This window comes from Ostrea edulis, chromosome 2 (genome assembly GCF_947568905.1).
Source record: "Ostrea edulis chromosome 2, xbOstEdul1.1, whole genome shotgun sequence".
NCBI classification, from domain to species: Eukaryota; Metazoa; Mollusca; class Bivalvia; order Ostreida; family Ostreidae; genus Ostrea; species Ostrea edulis.
Genome location: NC_079165.1, coordinates 82,819,798 through 82,840,350, shown reverse-complemented (window position 1 = coordinate 82,840,350; position 20,553 = coordinate 82,819,798). Strand labels below are relative to the sequence as shown.

General features: G+C 35.1%; 1 protein-coding gene across 1 annotated transcript in view; it reads left to right on the top strand.

The window, feature by feature from the left end:
• Positions 1 to 15,318, top strand: part of LOC125681160 (uncharacterized) — a 67,992-nt gene extending 52,674 nt beyond the window's left edge. Inside the window, exons 5-8 of the mRNA XM_048921110.2 lie at positions 2,232 to 2,391; positions 6,235 to 6,310; positions 11,687 to 11,834; positions 14,168 to 15,318. Coding sequence (XP_048777067.2) covers positions 2,232 to 2,391; positions 6,235 to 6,310; positions 11,687 to 11,834; positions 14,168 to 14,932 — 1,149 coding nt within the window. The 3' untranslated portion in view covers positions 14,933 to 15,318. The remainder of the gene's footprint in view (positions 1 to 2,231; positions 2,392 to 6,234; positions 6,311 to 11,686; positions 11,835 to 14,167) is intronic.
• The last annotated feature ends 5,235 nt before the right edge of the window (positions 15,319 to 20,553 follow it).

The following is a 20,553-nucleotide window of genomic DNA, read 5'->3' as shown; positions in this document are numbered from 1 at the left end:
TCAGGTGCTAAAATAGGCATAGCAGTAACTACATATGTTTTCGGCCCCCAAGACGCCCAGTAAAGCCTTATTTATTTGGTTGATAGAGCTTCCGGTACCAAAGCTAGTACGTAAATTGTAAATTCTGAACCTAGGGTAGAAGTAGTCTAAATCAGACATCGTCCACCTTAAATTATCAGAGAATGTTTGGATAGTTTGGATCATTTTGATGTGGGTAGACTGATAAGAAATGAACTATCTTTTTAATCGTGAGATTGGTGATGGTATTTTGCAGACCTCTTCAGTGTCTCCTTTGAATCAACTTCTAATACCACTGAGTAATTACTAAGCTACGTGTACCAGAATTTTGTTGACTGTAAACGGTTGTTTGTTTAGGGTACACAAATGTACAGCTAGTTAACTTTAAAGAATTGATCGAAAGTATCTCGTGCAGTTACATTTGGACAGCTATTTCAGTATGGACGTCGTGGTTTCAGTTTAATTTTGCTGCAATATTTTTCCATTTTGCCACAGGCACTTGTTTCATACATGGCCCCCATCCTTAATAGTACCACGTGTATTAAAGAGGGGGGACCCAATGTATGAAACAAGTGCCTGTACATTTTGCACTTTTCTAAATTGCCTTAAATGACATCTTTACGAGATTAATTAAGTTCACGTAAAGATTAGGTATTTACAACGAGCAGTTCAGAATTCCTTCTTAGGTAAATCCGACTCAGTCGGCATTTAAACCTGGCTTAGCAGCTGCTGAGCCATTCTTACCTGATCTAAAGATACACAACTTGCCATTAGAATCACACATGTATCATTGACAGTTCTAGAGCCTAAGGTTGTGGGAGGGGTTACAGCCCCCTTTAGTTGAATATTTATTTTAAAAAGGACACTTTCCCATTTTAGGTCTTCAACTCCCCAAACCCCCTTTACTTGGGTGGAAAAGGTACAAACTTAGGTCGCAAAAACATGGACGATAAGACAACGATTTTAAAACATGGACATCACAAATTATCGTAGTGCAATATGGACGAAATCAAGTCATGTATTATGAAATCAAGTCATGTATGACGAAATCAAGTCATGTATTACGAAATCAAGTCTCTGAATTGTGGATTGATATTGCCATCTTTTTATTTTTAATTTCCTCGTTATTTCGAGGTGAAAAGAAGCAAAGTGTTTTCATTTTACCCCCCCCCCCCTCACCCCCCAAGAAAAAGAGAAGAAGAAAAAACTCGAAACGTGAACAGGACACAAAGAAGACACTATACTTGATACTAGGTTGAAGTTCTGAAAGACTAGTCAGTATATTTCGCATTTTCCTTCGTGAAATGAACATTTTACCTGTGATATTTATAAAAATGTACATTTTACTTGTGATATTTTTAAAAATGAACATTTTACCTGTGATATTTATAAAAATAAACATTTTGCCTGTGATATTTTATGACGATGCCGGAGTGAAGTGGTGCAGTTCATACTCTCATGTATTTTCAAACGTGTATTTGTATTTACATTTTACTTCCATGTCTTGAAAAATTTCCAAATCGTTTAAATTGACGAACTAAGATTGTATGCAGTGGCGTAGCTAGGTTTGAAATATTTGTAAGCAGGGGGTTTGGGGGGCGGGAGCCCCCCAGAAGCTGAGGACATTTTTCGTAATATGTTAGAAAGATTTAACGAAAATATTTGCAAGCACGTGCTTACAGTGCTACAATGTAGCTAGGCCACTGGACTATGTACCTCTGTAACCTGTATTACCCCAACGCTCTGCAACCAAACTTTATTAAATGAATTTAAAGAAAAAATCATTTTAGGGATTGTATTCTTTTTGTAAAACTGAATTGTGATAATGTATGATCCACAAAATTAGATATTTTTTTAAAATGACAAAGTACAATTCTTAAAATAAAAAACTATCTGATTTCTTTGTGAATGTTTCAGAATAAATGAACCAAAGACTATATACGTTTCGAAATATTAAAGAACAAATTGCATATCACTAAATATTTAATTTTCGTATTTGCTCTTGAGATATTTGGCTTTCTATATTCTGTACTTTTGTATAAGCGATCTCTCAAATACAAAAAAAAAAATGCCCACCATAGTTGCGTTTTGTCGGTGTACAATTGATGAACATTAACGACATAAAGATAATAAAAACATGACTATTATGATAAGTAGTATTGTAATTATTGATGTGAACATGTATTTACCTCGGTACTGTCTGGTATTCATAGAGTGATTACCTTGAGAACATAGACAACTATTTCCCGAACTCGGGGCAGACGACAGAAATCACGGACACTTCACCGCAAGATGACAGCAATATTTTCACGACGGGGAATGAAGAAGAAAACTGGAGAAAAAACAGACAAAAGAAGGATAACCACAATATAAGTAAGAATTGAATACAACACAACATTATGTACACAACATCATACAACACAACATTATGTACACAACATTACACAACACAACATTATGTACACACTATCAGACACAACACAACATTATGTACACAACATCACACAACACAACATTATGTACACAACATCATACAACATAACATTATGTACACACTATCAGACAAAACACAACATTATGTACACACTATCAGACAATACAACATTATGTACAAACATGATACAACACAACATTATGTACACAACATCACACAACATAACATTATGTACACAACATCATACAACACAAAATGATGTACACACTATCAGACACAACACAACATTGTGTACACACTTTCAGATTCAACATTATATACACGTTATTAATGAGAGTAGAATACAACACAACTTTATATATACACGTTATACATGAGAGTAGAATACAACACATCATTATATACATGTTATACACGAGAGTAGAATACAACACAACATTATATACATGTTATACATGAGAGTAGAATACAACACAACATTATATACACGTTATACACAAGAGTTGATTACAACACAACATTATATACACGAGAGTAGAATACAACACAACATTATATACACGTTATACACGAGAGTAGAATACAACACAACATTATATACACGTTATACACAAGAGTTGATTACAACACAACATTATATACACGTTATACACGAGAGTAGAATACAACACAACATTATATACACGTTATACACGAGAGTAGAATACAACACAACATTATATACATATTATACACGAGAGTAGACTACAACACAACATTATATACATGAGAGTAGAATACAACACAACATTATATACACGAGAGTAGAATACAACACAACATTATATACACGTTATACACGAGAGTAGAATACAACACATTATATACATATTATACACGAGAGTAGACTACAACACAACATTATATACATGAGAGTAGAATACAACACAGCATTATATACACGAGAGTAGAATACAACACAACATTATATACACGTTATTCACGAGAGTAGAATACAACACAACATTATATACACGAGAGTAGAATACAACACAACATTATATACACGTTATACACGAGAGTAGAATACAACACAACATTATATACACGTTATACACGAGAGTAGAATACAACACAACATTATATACACGTTATACACGAGAGTAGAATACAACACAACATTAGATACACGAGAGTAGAATACAACACAACATTATATACACGTTATACACGAGAGTAGAATACAACACAACATTATATATAAATATTATACACGAGAGTAGAATACAAGACATTATATACACGAGAGTAGAATACAACACAACATTATATACACGAGAATAGAATACAACACAACATTATATACATGTTATACACGAGAGTAGAATACAACACAACATTATATACACGAGAGTAAAATACAACACAACATTATATACATGTTATACACGAGAGTAGAATACAACACAACATTATATACATGAGAGTAGAATACAACACAACATTATATACACGTTATACACGAGAGTAGAATACAACACAACATTATATACACGTTATACACGAGAGTAGAATACAACACAACATTATATACACGTTATACACGAGAGTAGAATACAACACAACATTATATACACGAGAGCAGAATACAACACAACATTATATACACGAGAGTAGAATACAACACAACATTATATACATGAGAGTAGAATACAACACAACATTATATACATGAGAGTAGAATACAACACAACATTATATACACGTTATACACGAGAGTAGAATACAACACAACATTATATACATATTATACACGAGAGTAGAATACAACACAACATCATATACACGTTATACACGAGAGTAGAATACAACACAACATTATATACATGTTATACACGAGAGTAGAATACAACACAACATTATATACACGTTATACACGAGAGTAGAATACAACACAACATATACACGAGAGCAGAATACAACACAACATTATATACACGAGAGTAGAATACAACACAACATTATATACATGAGAGTAGAATACAACACAACATTATATACACGTTATACACGAGAGTAGAATACAACACAACATTATATACATATTATACACGAGAGTAGAATACAACACAACATCATATACACGTTATACACGAGAGTAGAATACAACACAACATTATATACATGTTATACACGAGAGTAGAATACAACACAACATTATATACACGAGAGTAGAATACAACACAACATTATATACACGTTATACACGAGAGTTGATTACAACACAACATTATATACACGTTATACACGAGAGTAGAATACAACACAACATTATATACATGTTATACACGAGAGTAGAATACAACACAACATTATATACACGTTATACACGAGAGTAGAATACAACACAACATTATATACATATTATACACGAGAGTAGAATACAACACAACATTATATACACGTTATACACGAGAGTAGAATACAACACAACATTATATACATGAGAGCAGAATACAACACAACATTATATACACGTTATACACGAGAGTAGAATACAACACAACATTATATACATGTTATACATGAGAGTAGAATACAACACAACATTATATACATGAGAGTAGAATACAACACAACATTATATACACGTTATACACGAGAGTAGAATACAACACAACATTATATACATGAGAGTAGAATACAACACAACATTATATACATGAGAGTAGAATACAACACAACATTATATACATGAGAGTAGAATACAACACAACATTATATACATGAGAGTAGAATACAACACAACATTATATACACGTTATACACGAGAGTAGAATACAACACAACATTATATACATGAGAGTAGAATACAACACAACATTATATACATGAGAGTAGAATACAACACAACATTATATACACGAGAGTAGAATACAACACAACATTATATACACGTTATACACGAGAGTAGAATACAACACAACATTATATACATGTTATACATGAGAGTAGAATACAACACAACATTATATACACGAGAGTAGAATACAACACAACATTATATACATGTTATACACGAGAGTAGAATACAACACAACATTATATACATATTATACACGAGAGTAGAATACAACACAACATCATATACATGAGAGTAGAATACAACACAACATTATATACACGTTATACACGAGAGTAGAATACAACACAACATTATATACATGAGAGTAGAATACAACACAACATTATATACATGAGAGTAGAATACAACACACGTTATACACGAGAGTAGAATACAACACAACATTATATACATGTTATACATGAGAGTAGAATACAACACAACATTATATACATGAGAGTAGAATACAACACAACATTATATACACGTTATACACGAGAGTAGAATACAACACAACATTATATACATGAGAGTAGAATACAACACAACATTATATACATGAGAGTAGAATACAACACACGTTATACACGAGAGTAGAATACAACACATTATATACATGAGAGTAGAATACAACACAACATTATATACATGTTATACACGAGAGTAGAATACAACACAACATTATATACATGTTATACACGAGAGTAGAATACAACACAACATTATATACACGTTATACACAAGAGTAGAATACAATAGAACAGTTTGTACACATATAGATGAGATGGCAATACAACCCAAAAATTGTTATTCTCGCTTTAAAACGTAACGTTGATATATTTGTGTGTATTGTGATTAGGAATATGAAATTTTCTATGAGATATGTTTCTGATTTTAGTTGAAAGACGCCGCCGGTATTACATCAATGACAGAATCAAGGAGTTGGCCGATCTTCTTCCTGCCGACGTCTCCCCGTAAGATAAATTCAATTATTGCATTACTCTTGGAAAAATGTTTGATAAGTATTTTCGATCACTTCCGACCTAAATTTGGTGAAATATGACTCCTCAAAGTTGCCATTAACATGTTAATGGGAGGACAGGTTATCAAGTGATAATTTTTAAATTTAACATACAATATCACAATATGCCAAATAAGGATATGCTTTATAAAAAGGTTGATAATGCAGGTCATTTTTGTACTGCACAGCTTTTTGAAGCAAGGATGATAGAACGAAAGTTTTACGTCACTATCATCATTCATTTCCTACGAAAGCCGGATAGTCTCATATTTGAAAAAGTAAAAAAAAAATTGACTCGTTATAACGAGTTAGTATCTCGTAATAACGATTTAATATCTCGTTATAACGAGTTAATTATCTCGTTATAACGAGATAATTAACTCGTTATAACGAGATACTAACTCGTTATAACGAGATATTTAAGTCGTTATAACGAGATACTAACTCGTTATAACGAGATGATTAACTCGTTATAACGAGATAATTAAGTCGTTATAACAAGTTAATTATCTCGTTATAACGAGATAATTAATTCGTTATAACGAGATAACTAACTCGTTATAACGAGATACTAACTCGTTATAACGAGATACTAACTCGTTATAACGAGATAATTAAGTCGTTATAACGAGATAACTAACTCGTTATAACGAGATAATGAACTCGCTATAACGAGATAGCTAACTCGTTATAACGAGATACTAACTCGTTATAACGAGATACTAACTCGTTATAACGAGATAATTAACTCGTTATAACGAGATAACTAACTCGTTATAACGAGATACTAACTCGTTATAACGAGATACTAACTCGTTATAACGAGATAATTAAGTCGTTATAACGAGATAACTAACTCGTTATAACGAGATAATTAACTCGCTATAACGAGATAGCTAACTCGTTATAACGAGATACTAACTCGTTATAACGAGATACTAACTCGTCATAACAAGTTAGATTTTTTTTTTTACTTTTCAAAAATGAGCCTATCCAGCTTTCGTAATTTCCGTTACTATCATCCTCGCTGTTTTTTCAACGACAAATTTTCTGTTCATATGAGCCGTATAAAAGATAAAATAACACCTGATCGTAATTGTTGCTAGTGTATGATATTTCTTACCTACATATCATTTGCAAATAAACAATACAAATAGATATAATAAGTAAATGTGGTCTTTCAGGAATTTCCTTCCGCCATCTTGGGATGATAGTAACGATCGTTACTATCATCAGTTTAATACCAGTGAGTATTAAGACACAGAATATGCCCCATACTGTGAATGAAAGTAGTTACTTTTCTCAAACACTCGTGTTTAATATCGAGTACCTACGAAAATTCGCGTGGATGTTTGCTTCATGAGCTGAATTCAAGGTTGGAAACAATTTGAGAAAGAACCATGATAATCTGTCACAAGAATATAAAAAGACATTCAATTTCTTACTAAATTGGGATTCATAATAGTCTTTATTTTGACAAAATTCTTGAAAATGAAAATAACGCAGGGTGAAAAGATGGAAGATGTAGCGTTACTAAGGTGAAAAGATATCAAAAATTGTCATATTGATTTAAAATATTATCTAGTAAATTCACAATTAGAAGTTTTTCTGTCACATATTATATTCTGATTTAAAGAATGAATCTATTTTTCTTTTCGTAGCGCATAATACATAAGTTTCCCTTCCATTTTTTTGCGATTGTGTATGAGCATCTCGTCAATGAAACGATTAACAAAAACGCAGTCAATCAGAATCGTTGGCACAACGAAAATGAAATGATATGGAAATCATATAGTTACTTGTAGTTACAGGTAAATCTGTCTGTACCTCGGTAACTTTTCTTAATTAGGACCCATTCGTTCAATGCTCTTACAGTGAGGAAGTTTGTTCTCTTGTTCTCTACTCCTATTGTGTTATTTGAAACCTCTAAGCTCACGATATGTAGGAGGTTCGAGCACAGTGGTAATCCGGATAGCTACATTATCTACACTGTAGGTTGCCGTCCAAAGTCAGTCACGTGTGTTCATTGGTCTCAATTGCTTGATGTGTTGTCTTAAATGATATTCAACTTACCTTTGATTGATGTTGTCAATTGGGTGTTTCCCTTATCCCCGGTTCTACCCAGAGATCCGTGATCCCATTCTCTTGAGAAATATCAAATTATTTTAATGTACGAAATCGGACTTGACACCGTTTTTCACCCTAGATGCCAATATTGATGAATTCTCGTCTATTTTGGAGTATTTTGAGTGAAAGGGGATTTTATTTAACAACTAAATACTTTAGCTATATAATAAAAGGGTTATCGAACTTATATTGGTGAATATTGGCACTCGTTGGCTATTATTCATATTCATATATAATAATAACTATAACTCGACAATTGTACTTCTATACGAAAGACGCTTTTCGTGTCAACACGACAACCATTCTGAGGAGAGAAAGACAGGGAGAGAAAGACAGAGAGAAAAAGACAGAGAGAGAATTATAATTATTTATCTTTATACATATAACCATGATAATGAATTCATCCGCGGATCTAATAACATGATTATGCCGATAATCAATGATGATCTTACATGACATTTTAATGATGACCTTTATGATACCGATTCTTGTGGGAGGCCGAGCACATTAACATATCACTCACATGATATACTTATTGTCAGGTCACCCGCAGGACAGGGGAATCCGGCAAAGGTTAGACCTTTTTGTGTTTTTTAATTCTATATTTTTTATACATTCTGCAAAAAAACATACAAAATATTTATAACTACCGAAGGTACATGTATACATTTTTAAAGAAAGAGATGGGAAGATAGAGAAAGAGAGAGTTGTATTAATTAAGTCATTATCTAATACATATCTTTTTTTTTAAAATCATTCAATGAAATAATTGAAACCAGAGGTTCTACCATGTCAAACATTTTTATTTTTTTTACCATTTTTATTTAATACGTTATTAAGTTTCATGAAATGTATTCATTAGCGACATCGCAAAATTTACATTTTAATATAGATTACTTATAAAATTCTAGATGATTAATTTCCCAAATTAAAACGAATCAAAATTTTCAAAGGAACGTTATTGAAGCTGTGATATATCCATTTTGTTTGGGGCTTTGATAATTTTTTTTTTAGAATGTTTTTATAAATTAAAATTTTGGGGCGACAGTGGAAGAATACAGCAGTACAGACCTTGGTCATAAGCAGGAAAAAAAAAACTGCTGAAAAATCGAAGGTGAATTAAACCATAGCGTAGCACCAAATCGGTATATAACTTAGCAGCGGTGACATGTGGTATGTAAATTAGCAGCGGTGACGCGTGGTACATATGTATGTAAATCAGCAGCGGTGATGCGTAATATGTAAATTAGCAAAACTGAATTTTAGGCGGATTTTTGTTTTCTATAAAAAAAAAAAAAAAAAAAGAAGAAGAAAACGAGCGACAGAGATCAATTTACATGAAATTTTCCAACTGTGTTGAGGTGTTTGAGCAAGTGGTAGGGGATCTGATCGAATGCTATATATATCACGCAAGCTATTCTCTTTAGAGAAGTCGAGAGGCATAGCCTTCATCGACTTCTCTTCGCAAGCATTCATGTTTTGATTCTGGAAAACGTGTAAATGCCGGAGTCGGTGACGATTAATTCTTCGACCGACGTTTCGACTCGGATGTGCCTGAATTTACGCACTAAACAAGTTGTTTTCAAACAAAACTGTCACAAGGAAATAAAAACTTACTTGCTTTTAATCCATTTTCAACATGCCCCTGTCCCGGGTTTGAATCACACGTCTGATTACGTCAGCCTGCTTTTCTCTTAACTGGTCCCCTGTTGTGACAGCTCCCAAGACCAGTTAACGTAAACCCGGGACAGGGGACATGTTGAAAATGGATTAAAGGCAAGTAAGTGTTGATTTCTTTGTGACAGTTTTGAGCATTGCTGTTAAATGTTTACATACCTTGGAAGCAAAATTAGCAAAAAAAACGCAACAGAAAAAGACATCACCAGCAGATTACAAAAGGCAAAAGCTTCCTTTCACCAACTTAATAAAATATGGAGGACTAGTAACATCAGCGAAAAGACAAAGATCAGACTATACCAGAGCAATGTCCTATGCAGTCTTGCTGTATGGTGCAGAATGTTGGAGACTAACGCAAAAAGATAATAAAAGGCTGTCCGGATTCCACACAAAATGTCTAAGGAAAATATGCAAGATCTACTGGCCCAGGAAAATATCAAACAAAGATCTATATAAAAGAACAGGGCAGAAAGATCTAATCACAATGATTAAACAAAGACAGTTTAGATGGCTTGGTCATGTCATCAGAAAAGGAAACGAATCCATCACAAAAACAGCACTTAAATGGACTCCAGCAGAAGGAAAGAGAAGCAGAGGAAGACCTAGAGAGACATGGAGAAGGACTATAGAAAGTGATATAAAGAAGATGGGAAAAACCTGGAAGGAAGTAGAAAAGATGGCTATGGATAGAAACAAATGGAGGGATCTGGTATCAGCCTTATGTGCCACCGGGCACGAAGAGGATAGGCTGTAGGTAGGTTAAATGTTTGAAAACAACTTGTCTATTGCGTAAATCCAGGCACATCTGAGTCGAAACGTCGGTCGAAGCATAAACCGTCACCGACTCCGGCATTTACACGTTTTCCAGAATCAAAACATGAATGCTTGCGAAGAGAAGTCGATGAAGGCTATGTCTCTCGACTTCTCTAAAGAGAATACACTCAAGCCAGTATTCATTGCGTCACCTGATAGGCCAATATATAATTCTTAGGAATTATTTGTATAATTTAAAGAAAAATATGGGCCACTTTCTATCCCCTCCTCGCGGATATCTACATTCTCCGTAGTAAATTGCCGTAAGGTTGGTTGTACTCTGCGTTAAAACCACGTACGATTGTATCCTGCGTAGAAATGGTTGTATCAAAATAACGTTTGGCCACGGTGAATATGATGGCGAGTTCCTCCTGCGACAGAAGTAGTGATTAAAGATAATAAACAGTGATCGATCTCATAAATCCTATACAGAATACAAAATTAAGAGAAGGCAAAATACGGATCCCTGGATACACCAGAGGTAGGAGGAGTAAGCACCCCCTGTCGATCGACCATGAGCCCCACGTCTTGACCAGGCAAATGGCGCAATCCGTAGTCAAAATCATCATGCAAAGAACTAATCTGGCGCATGTCTGATCCAATTTCCGTTACGCTACATCAGGCCTAATGTAGCGTAGCGGAAATTGGGTCAAGCATGCGCCAGATTAGCAAAGAACGGCCTAACAACAATATATGTACATATATGTTACAGAGATCAAAAGCAGAATAAAGGCTCTATCTTGATGGAGTCTGTGAAGCATATGAAGGAACTCAAGACAGACAGACAAAGGATAGACAACCTGGAGGAAATCCTGAAGCTGGTGAATTCCAATCATCAGAAACTGCACATCAGAATTTCTGTAAGAATTTATTGTCGTTCTAATTAAGTAACGATTGATTGATTGATTGCATATTGTTAACGTCCCTCTCGAGAATCTCTCACTCATATGGAGACGTCACCACTTCAGGTGAAGGGCTGCAAAATTTAGGCCTATGCTCGACGCTTATGGCCTTTGAGTAGGGAGGAATCTTTATCGTGCTTCATCTCCTGTGACACGAGGCCTCGGTTTTTGCGGCCTCATCCGAAGGACTGCCCCATTTAGTCGCCTCTTACGACAAGCAGGGGTCACTGAAGACCTATTCTAACGCGGAACACAACATGGCAATTAAACAACGATAACGATTTTGTTTATGTCAATGATCAAATCTTTTGAAATCATCATCTGGGAATCATGCCATGTACTCTTTGTTTATCTACCTTAATATCTTCAGATGATTTATTATTCGTTTCTTACGAGTATGAAATAATGTCTGGCTGTCAGGAATCGAGACTAGTGATCGCCTTAAAGGAAGGTCAAGGTTCTCTCGCAGAGAACCTGATATGCCGATGTCTTGCGTCTTGGTAAGCGTTAGACCCTCATATACTTGTTTTGTGTCGTGGTATGCGTGGGAACATCATATACCGATGCCTTGTGTCGTGGTAAGCGTGGGAACATCATGCACCGATGTCTTGTGTCGTGATAGGCGTGGGAACATCGTATACCGATGTCTTGTGTCGTGATAGGCGTGGGAACATCATATTCCGATGTCTTGTGTCGTGGTAGGCGTTAGAACATCATATACCGATGTCTTGTGTCGTGGTAGGTGTGGGAACATCATATTCCGATGTCTTGTGTCGTGGTAGGCGTGGGAACATCATATACCGATGTCTTGTGTCGTGGTAGGTGTGGGAACATCATATTCCGATGTCGTGGTAGGCGTGGAAACATCATACACCGATGTCTTGTGTCGTGGTAGGTGTGGGAACATCATATTCCGATGTCTTGTGTCGTGGTAGGCGTGGGAACATCATACACCGATGTCTTGTGTCGTGATAGGCGTGGGAACATCATATAGCGATGTCTTGTGTCGTGGTAGGTGTGGGAACATCATATACCGATGTCTTGTGTCTTGATAAGCGTTAGAACATCATATACCGATGTCTTGTGTCTTGATAAGCGTTAGAACATCATATACCGATGTCTTGTGTCGTGGTAAGCATGGAGGCCTCATATACCGATGTCGTGGTAAGTGTCGGAACCGCATAATCTGCGGTTCAGGCGTCTTGGTAAGCGTGGACCCTCATCGATATCCTGTGTCATGGTAAGCGTCGGTGCCTCATAAATCGAGGTAATGAATGGCAAAGATAAGGAACAGTGATCAATCTCATAACTCCTATAAGCAATGTGTCGGGTAATCGTTGGGGTCCAGGTAGACTGAGTCCGGTGTCATTGTAGGGGTCGAAACCTGGTAAACGTAGTCCGGTGTCGTGATTAGCGTCCGGATCACGGTAAACTGAGTCCTGTGTCGTGGTTAGTGGTCCCGGTAAACTTAGTCCTGTGTCGTGGTTAGTGGTCACGGTAAACTGAGTCCTGTGTCGTGGTTAACGTCGCGATCCCGGTAAACTGAGTCCGGTGTCGTGTTTAGCGTCCGGGTCACGGTAAACTGAGTCCTGTGTCGTGGTTAGTGGTCCCGGTAAACTGAGTCCGGTGTCGTGGTTAGCGTTGGGGTCCCGGTAAACTGAGTTCGGTGTCGTGGTTAGTGGTCCCGATAAACTGAGTCCAGTGTCGTGGTTAGTGGTCCCGGTAAACTGAGTCCGGTGTCGTGGTTAGCGTCGAGGTCACGGTAAACTGAGTCCTGTGTCGTGGTTAGTAGTCCCAGTAAACTGAGTCATGTGACGTGGTTAGTGGTCTCGGTAAATTGAGTCCGATGTCATGGCAAGAGTCGGGGTCACGGTGTGATTACAATTTGTTGCATCTGTAAGAAAGCTGGTTACGCCTCATCTCGAAACTTGAAAACTGCAGTCAATGAATACTGTAGAATCATTTAAATTCATGGGGGCCAATTTTCGTGGATTGCTGAATTTTTACGGGTTCGTGGGGACGTAATTTCGTGGATTTATTTATTTGTAAGAAAGATAACTCTAGAATGTTTACTTTGTCTTTATTCGTTGAGGATGTAAATTCGTGGGTGAGGGGTACCCACGAATTCCACAAAAATTGAGCCACCACGATTTCTAATGATTCCACAGTATGAGACCGAAGTAGATTCTGCAGTTTCTTTTGCTTATTCTCGAACAAAGTGATACATGTATTCTAAGTTAGGCATTTCATCTCGGTTGTAGGAATACTTATTTCCCTTATTCTTTTTACAGCAGGTGGAATTAAAATTTAAATTGTACACATGGTCAGAGGAATTCAATGCCTTTATAGAAAAGAAAAAGAAAAATCCGAAGAAACGTTTATCCGAAATAAACACCATGGTGGAAGATCATTTAAGACAGTGTATGTTGGACTCTTCCCAACAGAAGATCGAAACTACACCTCCTGATACGAAGAAAAACCAGGTGCACTTCGTTGACAAAAAACCCATCCAAGATGTCAGGACTAGCGTGAGACAACACCTCAGTAAAAAGATATCGGCTGCAGAAGGACGTGCGACAGGAGGACGAGCGGATGTAAACGTCAGCGCTTCCTTCAATGGAGCGACTGCGCAGACTCACCCTGAAGTTCGCTCCAGTCTACCATTACCAGAAGGTAGGAGCAATGGTCATCGTCTGGGAAAGAATGTCGCACGTAAAACCACAACCTCCCCTCCACATGTGATGCAGCAGGACCGTGATAACGATATCCAGCTTGATTTTAAAGAAGATGGAAAACAAGTCATTGAGATATCTCAAGAGCAATGCAATATTTTACTCGAATTGTTTGAGAACCACCAAAACGGAAACGGAAATGAACCAGTGCCCTGTGCAGATTTTTCTCCTCAACCACACGTTCCTGCGCCGCAAGAGTCCTTGTCTCCAGTAACTGCCACCAGTAATATGTTGGAGAGATTGTTGCGAAGGTCGGACCGATTTTCTCCTGGAGGTTCCAGTGGTCTGGAGGAATCCACCGGAAGCATGACGGGATTGCGTTAGAGTTGATAAAGCATGACGGGACTGCGCCAGGGTTAGTTCAACGTTTTGATTACCTTGTGAAGAAAATCGTTTAAGGAGGTATACGGCACCAGAGAAATTTGATATGGATGAAAATTGGAGGATGTGTACAACACTACATATTTTGAAATTTAAAAGTTTCAGATTTACTTTATTTAGTAAAAAGAATGCAGTTTTAGTAGAAAATGATCTGAGAAAAATTTCAACCCCCTGCTTTACTCGAACTTGCAGATCTAGAAGGTCGGCTGACATAAATATAAAGCAATTTGGAATAAAAAAAACTCACACACACAATACATCAGATACATGTGTATACAAAGGAATGCCATTGAGTATCATATTCGTATTTTTTATATGAAAAGGTAGATTAAAACGATCATTGAGGGAAAATGTCGAGACTGCTTTTAGCATTGTTTTTATTTGTCGGTCCCACGTCCCGGAGTTTTCACATCCTATTTCACGAAAGAAGAAAATAATATGATCAATCAACTATCCGAATGCAGGCATGAGATATAATATCTAAATTAACGAGAAATGGGGATCAAATATTCTGATATATTCTGTTTTTATCGAATAAAAAAACCTGGGACCGAGACCGGGTTTTAGTCAGTACCGCTTTTATAGCATTTTTCAATAATCAAGACCTTATTTTACCTTTAAACAAACTAATTGTTTTTAATTTCTTGTAATTATTAGTGTTTATGATAAATGAAGACCGAATACATAACGTGTAACGAATATTATAAATGAATACTAATAGCAGAGCTCTGAATTTTCGGGTCGTATGAGGATTTAATGAATATTTCGAGGTATGTTTGGACACAAGTATAGAAGGAAAATATGTTAGGAATTTTTTTTATAATAAATTTATGAGACGGCAATACAGAAATACAACGATATGAAGCCTCCACTGTTCACATTTTTCGAGCGCCGTAAATCAAAGGTTTTTATAAGGGGCGGATCTGTAGCTCTTTGATATGTCCCAATATTTTCTCAGAGAGCTGCAGCCACAATATTTCGTTTCATTTATTTTTCATATTAATCCGAATTATTTCGTGACACTTATTGACATCACTGTCACATGCAATTCTGTTATTCAACTTCAATGTTTCCCGTTTTGTTTTAATTCTAACACTTACTGGCGCATGCGTCAAAACGCGGTCACAAACCACTTGTTTTATTTACAGGGGCTAAGCGTTTTGGGTCCACACTCTGTGATACCATAAATATATCTATTAATGGCTTAGCCCCTGTGGTTTTATTATACCCCCGCAAACGAAGTCTGTTGACATGATTTTGTCCGTGCATGTTCTAAGAAACTAGTGCATGGCTTTAGGAAAAATTAATTTGTACACTCATTACTCGTTATATTTAGTTTAAACAATATTTATTCGTAAATAATTCGATAATGTTTACAAACAATGTCTTATACATGAAATAGATTGAGAAACAAGCCAAAAGGCTTGTATTAATCTCGCTCTAAATGTCTTACAAGTAAGAGGGGAATGAAAATTCTATGTAAAATAAGTCGTTTACTAATTATTACAATACATGCAAAAAGAAATAGGAATAAGAGAGAAAAGCTGGAATTGAGTATTGGGAGAAAAATAACACACGTTTATATGTATGATAAGTGTCGATACAGATCAAATAAATATAAACTATAGACAAAGTTGAAATAACAAATTGTAGAGCTATGTCATATAAACAATAAATAATAAACACAGGTTTTTCACTTATTACAACCTTGGTGCAACTGAGTATATTTTATATACAATATGACAGTATTACATGTAGATATCGTAGAACAGCTTTCAGAGGTATAGGCTCAGAACCTTTTACTTTCAACAAGAAATTTCTGGGCTAAATAAAAAATGCTGTTGTTCTCACTTTCAGATAAATTTTCATTACCGTATAACAATAATTCTACATTAAGTGGATATGGCAGTGTCAAAATTGTATTGGTCCTAACTCTTGAGTACATATTACAGCGTAAAAGAAAATGATCAATACTTTCTACTTTTCCACAAATGCAAAGGGGTGAATTGCATAATTTTCTTTGAAACATATGAAGATTAAAAGCACTGCATTTTAATCACAATTTTGCATGAAGAGTTTGTCCGATTCTGGTTCCTAAATAAAAATAATTTGGAATGTTAATGACACTTATATTAAGATATTTCTTAAAGCTAGATAGAGAGGGATTTAATTGGACATTTCGAGGAAGTGCATTCCATTTCCTTATTGTAGCCGGAAAAAATGAATTAAAGTATAGCTTGGTTCTAGAGTTGATTTCCTGCAGTGAATTAGTTGCTCTAGATCTTGTGTTGTAGTTGTGACCTTGATTTCTCAGATACTGTATAATGTTGTTTAGATATTGTGGAGTTGAATAAATCAATGATTTTCTCTACGCTTTGACAATGGATCCCATCCCGTTTCCTTATATAGAAGATGCCTGGATGCTAGTCTATTACCTCCCGTAACTATTCTGGCTGCTTCTAACTGTATGTTTTCAATTTTATTAACTAAATATTCTGGTATATTGTCCCATATAATGTCAGCATATTCTAGGACGGGTCTTACAAATGAAAAAAATATTTTTTGCAGTTTTCCTATCTAAGATAAACTTGACCCTTCGCATTATACTAAGGCGTGAATAGGCTTTTTTCATTATTTCGTCTATATGGACTTGCCAAGATAAATTACTACTGAAAATGACTCCTAAATGTTTATGAGATTCGACTTCTTTTAGATGAACATCGTTAAATATCAATGAAGAATGGAAAGGTTTCTTGACCTTATTAGATATAGCTAGACATTCTGTTTTAGTGGGATTAAAAGATACAAGCCATTGTTTTGACCATTTGTTGATTTTTTCGAGATCTTCATTAAGCAAAGATGCTGAAGTGTGTGCATTATCGACAACAATATATAGTGATGTATCATCAGCAAATAGTTTGACCACACATGCAATATCTATGACTAAGTCATTTATATAAATAAGAAAAAGTAGAGGACCAAGTATACTCCCTTGGGGCACCCCAGACCTAATGTATCCTATGTCTGATTCACTACCATTAATAACGACGTACTGTTTCCTATCATAAAAGTAACTTCTAAACCAAGCGAGTAATTCACCACGAATTCCAATTTTCTCAAGCTTGTATAATAACCCCTTATGCCATACTTTGTCAAAGGCTTTACTTATATCGAAAAATATAACTCTAACTTCTTTTCCCTGATCGAGTGCCTTATAGAAGTCACTAGTAATACTTAATAATTGATTGACTGTAGAGTCGTTAGGCCTAAAGCCAAATTGATGTGACGTAAGAATAGCATTGGTATGAATAAAATTGTATAAATATTTAAAGACACACTTTTCCATGCATTTACCAAGAATGCTTAATAGAGATATTGGCCTGTAATCACTGACGATGCTATTATTACCTTTTTTAAATACAGGGATAACATTTGCTATTTTCCATTGGTCTGGGACTTTAGACCTATGAAGCGATGAATTATAAAACTTACTTAAAAGTAATAGTTGATGTTGCTTGTTTAAGTAAAGTAGGATTGATGCAATCCGGCCCTGTAGCCTTGTTTGTATTGAGTGTTTCCAACACATCTTTAACGTCTTGAGTAGAAATTACTATGCTTGAAAGAGTGTTTATGTCACTAGGATTGTCATCGTAGGGTAACTCAATATTTTCATCGTTTACTACTGCTTGGGAACAAAAATAAATATTAAATAAATCTGATTTTCCTTTAGTGTCGCTTATCGGCGGGCTGTGTTCATCAATCTTAATTGGAGGATAAGTACTCGAGTTTTTAGTACTAATGATTCTTTTTAGTTGTGTCCACCATTGTTTAGAATTTACTCTACCTGATTTTAATTTATCAGCTACTTTTGTGTAATAAGTTTGTCTTGCGTTTCTAATTTTGTTGATACATATATTTCTTGTTTTTCTATACCGTGCCCAATCACAAGGACAATCAGTTTTTTTAGCAGTTGAATGGTGACGTTTACGAATTCTAATAAATTTCCGAATATCGTTGTGCATCCATGGAGGTTCATTAGGGTGTGATGTAATGATTTTATTTGGAATTGTTTTTGTGACTGAATCAATAATGTAGTTTGATATGTTATTGCATGTTTGATCAATATCTTTACAAATCAAAGCATCCCAATCTCATTATATTTAAGATGTGCATCTAGTATTTTCATATTGATTGAAAATATTTCTTCAATTTACAGGCTTTTTTTCTATTTATGGACTTCAATCATTTTTTTAAACAAAAAAGAATATATCATGAAAATTCATGAAGATATTTGATTTAAACGTTGTAAATATACATTGTTCTTAGACTGAAGTTATGTATTTCTTATTTTAAATTAGTATATTTAAAGTATTAGAAAGTTAAGCTCATTTCTATTTTGTGTTAAAAGGAGTGGGTCTCGATCTGTCTTGAGAATATTTCAAAAACAAATAAAATGTTTGAATCGGACCTTTTACACACATTTTTATTAAAGTAAAATAATATTTATGCACCTTACATTTTGATTTATAGTAGATGTATAAATATTTCAATTTTCTGTGTGTGGGGGGGGGGGGGGGGGGGTCATACACTAGCAATTTTGAAACCAAGTACCAAATTAAGAGAAAATATAATAAACAATTAAATTCTCTGAAAATCCTCTTCATTGGTAAAGTGCTTATATTGAACATCACTGGAAATATTTCATATTTGATTCATGGATATTTTTTAAAGCAACATTTTCAATTAAAAAAAATAATGGTAGATCACCATTTGATTAGACAACTTCTGGTTTGATCTGAGGAAGTCTTTTTAATTGATATCAACACTGCATAAAATACTTATGATAACTACGTTTTATATTTACTAATGTACATGTAGGCCTATTTATGTTTATAAAACTTCAGCCTAGCACAAACACACTGCCATTTCTTAATGATGTTACTTGTATAGAGCGCCTCCTAGCGGCCGGTAAGTTGTTGGTGTGGGTAGTAGTTTATTTCATATTCATTATTTACATGGAAGCACTGGTAGTAGTTTATTTCATATTCATTATTTACATGGAAGCACTATCGAACAATATCATTCCTTGTCAAAGTGTTGGGTGATTCCAATAATTCTAATAATGCTATTCCTTGTGATTCCGTTAATTCTAATAATACATGTACCATTCCTTGTCAAATCATCGAGTGATTCTGTTCATGCTAATAATACCATTCCATGTCAAATTGTCGGGTGATTCCGTTAATTCTGATAATACCATTCCTTATCAAATTGTCGGGTGATTCCATTAATTCTGATAATATTCCTTGTCAAATTGTCGGGTGATTCCGTTAATTCTAATAATACCATTTCTTGTCAAATTGTCGGGTGATTCCGTTACTTCTAATGATATTCCTTGTCAAATTGTCGGGTGATTTCGTTAGTTCTAATAATACCATTTCTTGTCAAATTGTCGGATGATTCCGTTAATTTTGATATTACCATTTCTTGTCAAATTGTCGGATGATTCCGTTAATTTTGATATTACCATTTCTTGTCAAATTGTCGGGTGATTCCATTAATCT